We start from the raw sequence: 9811 nt of genomic DNA, 5'->3' as shown, positions 1-9811 counted from the left end.
TAGCCTCACGTATTTTGTTGAATTTGAACTAAAATTAAGAAGAAAAAAAAAAAATTATGAACCTCTTTTTTCCCTAAGATTTTTTTTTTTGGGACCTATAATTGTTCTTTAAAATTTCTCGTCAAACTCCGCAAGCATCTCAAAAGATGCTATTACAATTAACTTTATACTCTCTTATATTTGACTTTGAAGGGTAATTGTGCTAGCTATTTGTTGTTAAAAAATAAATGAAGTAGATGTGTAGGGACACAAAATGTTAATCTCTAAATTTTAACCTAAACTCTAATCATTATAGTGCCATGGCTATGGCGGGATCATAATCATGTCTTTAACCTTTTTTTATTCTTTATTTCCTAATACTCAATCGAGAAAAAAAAAATTAAATTAATGCAAACACCATATATTACACTCGAATAAATTTATTCTCATCTTTTGAATTAAATTATCGAAATTTAAATTTTATATAAATAAAATCATCGTGTCAACTTGCTAAAATTATTTAATCTCCGAATTATTATTTGAGTTAGTGGTGTTTGAAATTTATCCCGAATCACATGACTCCAAAAAACCTAATAATGGTTTCTCCTTTTAAAATATATATATATATATAAAGTATTTATTAAGAAGAAAAGTAAAAATCAAGCCAATGTCGTTCTTTTATGTAATGAAATTAATGGTGAGGGAAGCAAACAAAAATAATGGGCCTACATAGTACATAGACGTGGGTCCCATATCTGGCATGAATGTGACCCATATTAATTTTACTAGCCGACCCATATCCGAACCCTTCAATCTTCATTGGCGTGTACAAGTGCTTTCCCATGTTTTAATGTTGCATGGGCCTACTTCGATCGACCGGGTCGCACGTTCCTATCACACGAGACATTACATGGACCCTATTTGGATCCGATCGGGTCACACCTTTCACTATCACGAGACACTGAATTTGTATCGTTCGATTGCAAGACTGGTCTCCTAGTCATTGCATCTGACGACTCTGAAGGCGGATCACCGAAAAGCATCCTCAGCCTAACTTTGTTTCTTCGAAAAAAACAAAAAATTGCTACACCTGTTTCCCGTAGCAAATTATTATGCTTTTTTTCCAACTTTTGATAATTATTATGCTGGTAGAAAAAAAAATTTTGGATGGAAGAAATAGGAGGAATAAATGAGAGACATCTTATGAAGGAAATTGTGTGTTTTTAGTTTTTTTGGTTCTTTTGAATAAAAAAAAGAATTTTTTTAATTATTTTTATCATTATATTTAATACTCTCTCTATTTCAAAGTAAAAATTACTTTTAGGAATTGTGAAGGAGGAAGAATAAATGAGAGACATTTTACGGAAGGGATTGTGTTTGTTTTTTTTAATATTCGGTTGAATAATTGTTTTTTTTATAATTATTTTTATCATTATATTCAATACTCTCTCGATCCTAAATCAAACGTCACATTTAAAAACTGTGAAAGTGACATTTAATTTGAAACAGAAAGAATAATATTTATAATATTATAATTTATAGAAATAATAAAGTAATATAATTTAAAATTTCTATAATAGTCTATTTATTTTATTTTATTATTATTATTATTTTTTTCATTTATTGGAGGATGAATTTTTTCCATTCTTCTTTCTTTCCCGAATAAACAAAGTTGTCTTTGTTTTTTTATATTTTCTCTCATTCTCTTTTCTTATATAATCTCTGCCTATCAAAGAAGTCCATTCTTTCCTATTTTACCTCCGCACCTAGCGGAGTCGCCCAAAATTAATATTCTACGTTTAAAGAGAGAGAAAGTTAGAGAGAGACGCGTCTGTTGACTGTGTTCGATTAACAAAAGTCAGGGTTTTAGCTTTAAGTGCTCCATTACAAGCAATTGAGAGTCTATGCTGTTATTTGCCCTGTTCCACCATTACTAGTCGCTTTCGGAGAAGAGTCAAAGCACAGTTTCAAGACCATCAATCAGTGTTTTGATGCGTTAGGTACGAAATTTTGAACCCTTTTTTTGTTTTCACTGATTTTTGCTTTTTGATATGATCTTTTTTGCTAATTGTACTTTGATTTGCAAACTTCTCTGCAATTTTTGTATGAAATTCGGAGTTTTTCTTTGTTGAATCTATATATATGTAGTGTGTTCTTCTGGTTGGGTGGTGATTGGATGTTTCAGTCGATTGATTCGATCATGCTTGCAGTTTGATTTTCAGTTTGGGTATTTCGAGCTTACATTAGCTGTTTCCAGTTCATTCTTTTTCGAAGTTCGATATGCTGCTATACACTCATGCATTCGCAACTCAAAATGCTTTTTGAAACCGTTGTTTGCTTTCTAGTAGCCGGTTTCATTGTTTCACTAGTGAAATTGGATTACACTTGCGTACCTATATATATATATATAGTCTTATTTTTGAAGCAAATATATTTGGTAATTTAGTGGTAAATTTTACCATGCATGTGTCATTCAAAAAGGGCCGAGTTTTGATTCATATTTCAGCGGTTCTGGTAATGCTTTTACTGGTTTCATGTTTAATGGGCTGTAGTTGAATTTTTGGTTTCTTTAAATGTTAGAAGACATGCCATATCTCATGTTCAAGCGGGTTATATTTGTGTTATTAATTTTTCACATTTTGAGTGGTAATTGGGTACAATACATGGCATCCTAGGACTTTCATATGCATAATCATCATTGTGTGTTTCCCGGTTCTTTAGTTTAGTAATTGGTTTCACAAGCTGGATGGTGAATGAAAGAAAGACGACCTAACTGCTCAATGCTTTATCCGTTTTTTGTTCGATTCTTTCATTTTATGTTGTGGGAAGACACATTAAGCTTACGTGCTAAGTTGCTAACACACAGGCACACAACAGTTCTGCACATGCATGCCTCACATTTCACTTTTGCTTTTACTTTGTGTATTTATTAAACTTTACTATGAAAATTATTTCAGGTGTGGTATGGCATCGAAAATAAACTCCGCTGATAGTAGGACGAGGAGTTCAGTATATATCCTTATAGTAGCTGGCTTGTGCATTTTCTTCTATTTACTAGGAACATGGCAAAGAAGCGGGTTTGGGAAGGGTGACAGTATAGCCCTGGAGATGACAAAGGCTGGGGCAGATTGTAATGTCCTTCCAAATCTGAATTTTGATACCCATCACAATGGTGAAGCCGGTGTTATTGATGATTCCGAATCAAGAGCTAAAGTGTTTGAGCCATGCCACCCTCGTTATACTGATTACACGCCCTGCCAAGACCAAAGCCGTGCGATGACCTTCCCGAGGGAGAATATGATTTACCGAGAGAGGCATTGTGCTCCTGAGGACGAGAAGTTACATTGCCTTATTCCAGCGCCCAAAGGATATGTAACCCCGTTCCGATGGCCAAAGAGTCGTGATTATGTACCCTTTGCCAATGCACCATATAAGAGCTTGACAGTTGAGAAGGCTATTCAGAATTGGATTCAATATGAGGGTAACGTATTTAGGTTCCCAGGTGGAGGAACACAGTTTCCTCAAGGGGCAGATGCATATATTGATCAACTTGCTTCTGTAATACCAATTCAAAATGGGACTGTCAGAACTGCCCTGGACACTGGTTGTGGGGTATGTTGAGCTCTTTAAATTTCTCTCTAATTTTATAATCTTCTCCACCTCACGTTCAACTCGTCTATTGACAGATTGAATTGGCACTTTTTTTTTTCTTTTCTTTTCTGGGTAATCCATATGATTAATACTCTTAATGATGTGTCATTTTCTGTAGGTTGCTAGCTGGGGTGCGTACCTTTGGAAGAGAAATGTTATAGCTATGTCATTTGCACCAAGGGATTCACATGAAGCACAAGTTCAGTTTGCTCTTGAAAGGGGTGTACCTGCTGTTATTGGGGTCCTAGGAACAATAAAGATGCCATATCCTTCAAGGGCTTTTGACATGGCTCATTGTTCTCGTTGCTTAATTTCATGGGGAGCTAATGGTGAGAATAACATATTACAATAAATTTTGTGTCTGTGAGTGTGGGGAATGCCACCTTTAATAGAATATGGTTCTATTCTTATTTCCATATTTTAGACGTTTACCTTCGTGACTTAGCCTACCCTTTTTCTTTTTGATTTAATGTCTTGGTATTTTCTATTGTTGTCGCATCAGTTTGTGTGATTGTATTTTTGGATTTTTCTCTGCAGATGGGATGTACATGAAGGAAGTTGATAGAGTTCTTAGACCTGGCGGCTACTGGGTGCTTGCAGGTCCTCCAATAAATTGGAAGAATAACCACCAAGCATGGCAGCGTCCCAAGGAGGAACTCCAGGAAGAACAGAGAAAGATTGAAGAGATTGCGAAACTTCTTTGCTGGGAAAAGAAGTCTGAGAGGGGTGAAATTGCTGTATGGCAGAAGAGTAAAAATTCCGATGCATGTCATGCTACACAAGAAAATTTTGAAGCTACATTATGCAAACCTGCAGATGCAGATGTTGTCTGGTACGGCTCTTTACTTGATATTTTATATGAACTTATAATGATTTATATTTCTAATGCTGTGCCTTTGACCAGATTCATTCCATTTTTGACAAATGATAAACCCCAGTTTGGCCCTTGTATGCTTGTTTTTTGCACTTCTGGTTTGAGTTAGTTGCTTAGTACCTGATATAAATTGGAAAAGAATGTTGCATGTCTAATTTTCTGTGCCTTTTTTTGGTGATTATTAGGTACAAAAAAATGGAAGGATGCGTAACTCCATATCCTGATGCTAAAAGAGTTCCTGGCGGAGAACTGAAGGTGTTTCCTGACAGGCTATATGCTGTCCCTCCCAGGATTGCTAGTGGATCTGTTCCGGGAGTCTCTATTGAGGCATACCTGGAGGACAACAAAACATGGAAGAAGCATGTAAATGCTTATAGAAAAATTATTGAAATTATTGACTCAGGAAGGTATCGCAACATTATGGATATGAATGCCGAATTAGGAGGATTTGCTGCAGCACTCGAGTCTCCTAAACTTTGGGTTATGAATGTTGTGCCCACAATAGCTGAGAAAAACACTCTGGGTGTTGTATATGAGCGAGGACTGATTGGCATCTATCATGACTGGTATGGTTTTTAGACCTTTTGTTCCATGTGCTTTAGTTGTTGCGGCTCTAAAGCATCATTTTCATTTTGATTTTCAGCATATATGGTGTGACTTTGATAGAAATGTTCTTTCTCTTTTTGGTTTAAATTTTATTACCATTTTTTTTTTTTTCACTATACAATCGTTTTTATATGCAACTATTTTGGAATTTTTTAGCAATCTTTTTCTCAATTGCATCCAAATGCAAAGGATCCAACAACCATTAGATCAAATGAACACTGGTTAAATAAACTCATCATAGAATTAGAATGCCAGATAATTTTGGGCTATCTGATATTGCCATTGTATTTGGCCAATTAAGATCTTTGAAATCACTAGATCATGAGTACTATTGCTAACCCCCTCCCCTCCCCCAAATAAAAGTCAATTGATGTCTTTTAGAATCTTATAGAAGGGGCTTTCTGTTTTGAATCCTAAGCATGTTCCACATGCTTGGGTGTATTGTACTTCAAAGTTCAAAATCGTGGTGACAAATTTGTTGTATGGGTTCTGCAATTGTTTGGCATAAAATATCAGAATGCAAGAATTAATTGGGTAAATACTGGGATTAGTTTGAAAGTTTTAAAAATATGAAATTGAGGGTAGAATATAGTGGCAAAGTGTTGAAAATCGAATGCTAGTTTAGAATTTTAAATTCTACAATTTTGGGTCTGAAATTACCTTGTTCGCTTGTTACAGAGTGTATTAGTGATGAAATTGGTTTGAGTTTTGGCAATAATTTGATATAGGAATTAGAAATTATTAGTTAAACTTGAATCAGTTTGTTAATCTCTGAATTATGATTTCAGAAGTAGGAATCAAGGGATTGGAGAATAAATGAATGTTGGCTTGTTTTAGAATTTTAAAAGAATAATTTGAGAATTTAAATTAACTAGAGAAAGGTACCCTGTATAAATGTTGATGAAAAAATGGGAACTTTGGTAGAGATTATTTTGGGTGATATGCTTGACACAAAGATGAGTAATTTTGGACTATATTTCAGAGAATATTACTGCAATGTTGAGAATGAACATGTAAATTTTATGTTCAAGAACTGGTTTTTCCGTATGGTTTATGAGAATAAGTATAAATTATTGCATAGGCCACTAGTTGATTCAGAAGCTAATCTGTAAATATTATTCTATATGCTAGTACTATTGTTGAAAAACTACAAAATACTCTCTCCCCTAGCTATGATGCAAAATTATTGTAGGACGAGTTTGGTGTGCAGTAGGGTAGGGTGGGGGCACTAGGACACTATGGTTCGTGGCATACATTGTTTGTGAAACGAGTGTGATTTTGCCCATGTTCTCAAGTTGATTGCTAAATTGGGTGTTGAACTAACTGCTAAGTTGTGAGATTTTAGTTGATGAATGGAAGGGCCATTTGGTCCATCATTGACAATACGGCTCGAAGCACTAGTAGTAGCACAATTTTATTGCTGCAAGCAACTATTATTTTGAGTGCCCCCCACAAGATGGCTACAGCAAACCACCCTAGTAACTAAAAATGTGTGTTTTTGGGTCTGTAATGGATATTGGATATGGAGGTATCAGATAATGGAGGTTTTAGGAGAGTGATTAGGATGAAAAGCAAGGATGAGATAGAATGCAATATAAGCATATTTGTGTGTATGTGTGTATGAGAGAGAGACAGAGTGGCAATAATGGAGAAAATCTTCGAGAATTCCAAAGTCATTGTTGTGCTCCATTTCTCTAGAATTGTCCTAAAAAGATGCTACGAGATAAGGCAGCCCTTTTATTTGTAGGAATACAGGAAAGTTGACCACTTGAACCTAGCTGTGCACATGCAAGGGTAACATGACCATATGGAGATATCGGTTAATCATAGGAGAATAGCCTCAGCTGTGGTGTCATGCGCATCATGTGATGAACATGTCTTATAATATGCATGGTATCATTCTCCCTCTAATATTTACCAAGATAACACCCTGACATAAAATTCAACTGGAGAAATCCTTTTAGTTGTGTCATAGAACCTGTAAGTTCCATTTTAGACCCTGGTGCAACTCCTGAGGTCAGACCATTGAGTTTGAGGAGTGCCCTGGACAGTTCAGTTGACACAGCAAACCTAAGATGCATCAGGGTACATAGGTATCCAAAGGTAGCTTTTGTAGGGTGTGCGGTTGAATAATTGCGGCAAGAGATTAGTGGAAGATATAGTTCAAGGTAATGAGTGGGATCTCCAAGTAGGAAATAACTTTGCTTTTGCCACCAGCCTAGGTCAATGAAAAGATGTTTCTGCATGCCAATCAGTTAAGGCACATGTTGGGAGAAGCAACACGTGGCGAGATACAGACACACCACTTGGACTGCTATGCATGGAAGGACACGGTGAGGCAAGATTGTGCATGAGGGTTGCTCTCCTCAAGACATGTAGAGAGGTGGGGTCTGGCGCCCACACCAGTCTTGATGAAAAATGAAGTTGTTTAATATTAGGTTTGACCGTCCATGATTTCTTCTCCTTCATGTAGAAGAAAAGGAAAGGTGTAAGAAAAGGAATTAAAATTAAAAAAGAAGATTCCATTTTTGTTTCTGTTAGTCAGTCTATTTATAAAGAATAAAGGGTTTTACCTCGACTTTGATTCCATGACAACGTGCACAGTATAAATGACCTGGCATGGCTGGGGAAAATTTTTTACCTCCTTTTTATTTGAGGAATTCACTGTTAGTTGTTCATCTACTTCTCCTTTGTGTAATCCTTCAGAATTGAAATTTTATTGTATCTTTCTTGTTCAGGTGTGAAGCTTTCTCCACATACCCAAGGACATATGACCTTATTCATGCCAATGGTGTTTTCAACTTGTACAAGGATAAGTAAGTATCTTTTAGTTGCTGTGCCTTGAATTACTGGATGGATTTTTATGGCTCTGGTGGTTCTGGCCTTCATTTTTAATGTCACAGTTACTGTTTTCATATGTCACATTATTTTTTATCAGCATGGGCACAACAACAGTTTGGTGAATATTATAATTTTTGCAACTGACTTGAGCTCAACTAGCTCTGTTCAAGCTTTTATTAGTTATGAATATAGGTCCAACTCATGGTTGTTCACATGCCTTACTGATCGTGTTCAATAGTAGGGGTTGTAAGCCAGTGTTGTCTTTGTTAATCAACGGTGTTGGGAGGGGCACACTCAATACAAGCCTAATCTTTTGGCCATTTTGGTTAAAGTGTAATTCAATATATTTCCATATCTGATGATCCTATCTATACCAGTTCATATTGGTGATTAAGGCATGCTTTAAATTCTAATTTGTTGCTTGTTATGCTGTCTTTATGTAACAACTATATTTTTAGACTTTTCATTTAGGGATTTTTGCATTTGACTTCAGTTTGGCTTGTTTACTATGTACTAAAAAAAACACTCTTAATGAGCTGAACTTGATATGCTCTTTAAAAGTTTACTCATTTAAGCTTTATAAGCGTGGATGCGTGGTGATACAAGATGCCTAATGTTGAAATACATGATTATTCAGCGGAATCATGAAGAAAATGTGATGTGATTGCTTTGGAATATCTTACTGGATATTGATTAGATCTTCTAGATCAGTTGCACGTATCCTTGTGTATTAGTCTTATTATACTTGGCGAATCCAACTGTTTTATTTCAGTTTGTCAATTTTTATTTTGGATTCTATGCCATTTTTTGTTTGTGTTTTACTAAAGTCAATGCAGATGAAATATTCATCCATATTCTGATCAAATAAATGCAGATGTAATTTTGAAGACATTCTGCTGGAGATGGATCGGATTTTGAGACCAGAAGGTGCAGTTATATTCCGTGATGATGTTGATGTGATAATCAAGGTCAAGAAGATAGTAGGTGGGATGAGGTGGGATACTAAAATGTGGGATCATGAGGATGGTCCCCTTGTTTCTGAGAAGATATTGGTCGCCGTCAAGCAATATTGGGTTGCTGGGGAAAACAGCACATCAGTGCTGTGAAAGCTACAGAAAGAAGCGGAACCCTGGTTCGATTCCAAGCTGGCAACGCACCTTCCTCTTAGGCAAGCCCATGCATATTCTTTTTGACCAGTGTGCATTTTTTTATGGGAAAGGGGTATACCGTAGGGAGGAGACTCCCTGATATATGTTTAACCTCATATTAATTTAGCTTGTGTTCTCTGTATAAGTTATAAATGATATTTGCTCAAGCTCATGAAAAATACTGGCTCCCTGAAAGGCTAGTAAGATTCCTCAGATCCCTTTTTCAATTGGTTAAGATTCTTTTCCTCTATCTCAAATCTTTTTGTCTGTTACATATATATATATAATTGCTCCAATTATGCAGTAATGATATCATCTCTCTTGTTCACAGCCAAAGTAGTATATCTCACTTAAAGCAAATCAACAAGTATGCAACAGTGATTGCTGGTTGCTTTTGACAGTGGGTGGATGGCATAAAAAAACTAGTTGAAAACTATTTACAGGCCTCGAGTACCTGCATGCACAAGGGCTTGTACACGAGGCTTTTGTCACTGTGCGGTTTGTTGTTGAAAACTATTTACAGCAGAACTATTCGAAAACTATTTACAGGCCTTAAGTACCTACATGCACAAGGGCTAGTGCACGAGGCTCTTGTCACTGTGCGGTCTGTGTAGGGTTAGATGCTCTCGTCACTGTGCGGTGCGCGGTTTGTGGGCTAGTACACGAGACTCTCGTCATTGCGCGGTCTGTGTAGGGTTAGGTGTATAGGGTT

At 36.2% G+C, this 9811-nt stretch overlaps 1 protein-coding gene across 2 annotated transcripts; it reads left to right on the top strand.

Annotated features, from left to right (window-relative positions):
* The first annotated feature begins 1726 nt into the window (after positions 1 to 1726).
* Positions 1727 to 9349, top strand: LOC132299944 (probable methyltransferase PMT2). Of its 2 annotated transcripts, none has more exons than XM_059796838.1 (7): positions 1727 to 1979; positions 2937 to 3591; positions 3749 to 3959; positions 4168 to 4462; positions 4690 to 5070; positions 7849 to 7926; positions 8826 to 9349. In XM_059796838.1, exons 2-7 carry the CDS (start codon positions 2944 to 2946, stop codon positions 9055 to 9057), a joined length of 1845 nt encoding a protein of 614 aa, XP_059652821.1. In that variant the 5' UTR covers positions 1727 to 1979; positions 2937 to 2943; the 3' UTR covers positions 9058 to 9349. The 2 variants fall into 2 exon arrangements, with proteins under 2 accessions (XP_059652821.1, XP_059652822.1); XM_059796839.1 differs by lacking the exon at positions 1727 to 1979 and adding an exon at positions 2019 to 2206.
* Positions 9350 to 9811: the final 462 nt, after the last annotated feature.

The sequence above is a fragment of the Cornus florida genome, unplaced genomic scaffold, assembly GCF_030987335.1.
Source record: "Cornus florida cultivar Cherokee Brave unplaced genomic scaffold, ASM3098733v1 CherokeeBrave_3.0.0_Hap2_Chr03, whole genome shotgun sequence".
NCBI classification, from domain to species: domain Eukaryota; kingdom Viridiplantae; phylum Streptophyta; class Magnoliopsida; order Cornales; family Cornaceae; genus Cornus; species Cornus florida.
Note: the sequence above shows the minus strand (reverse complement) of the source record. Positions and strands in the feature narration are given on the sequence as shown.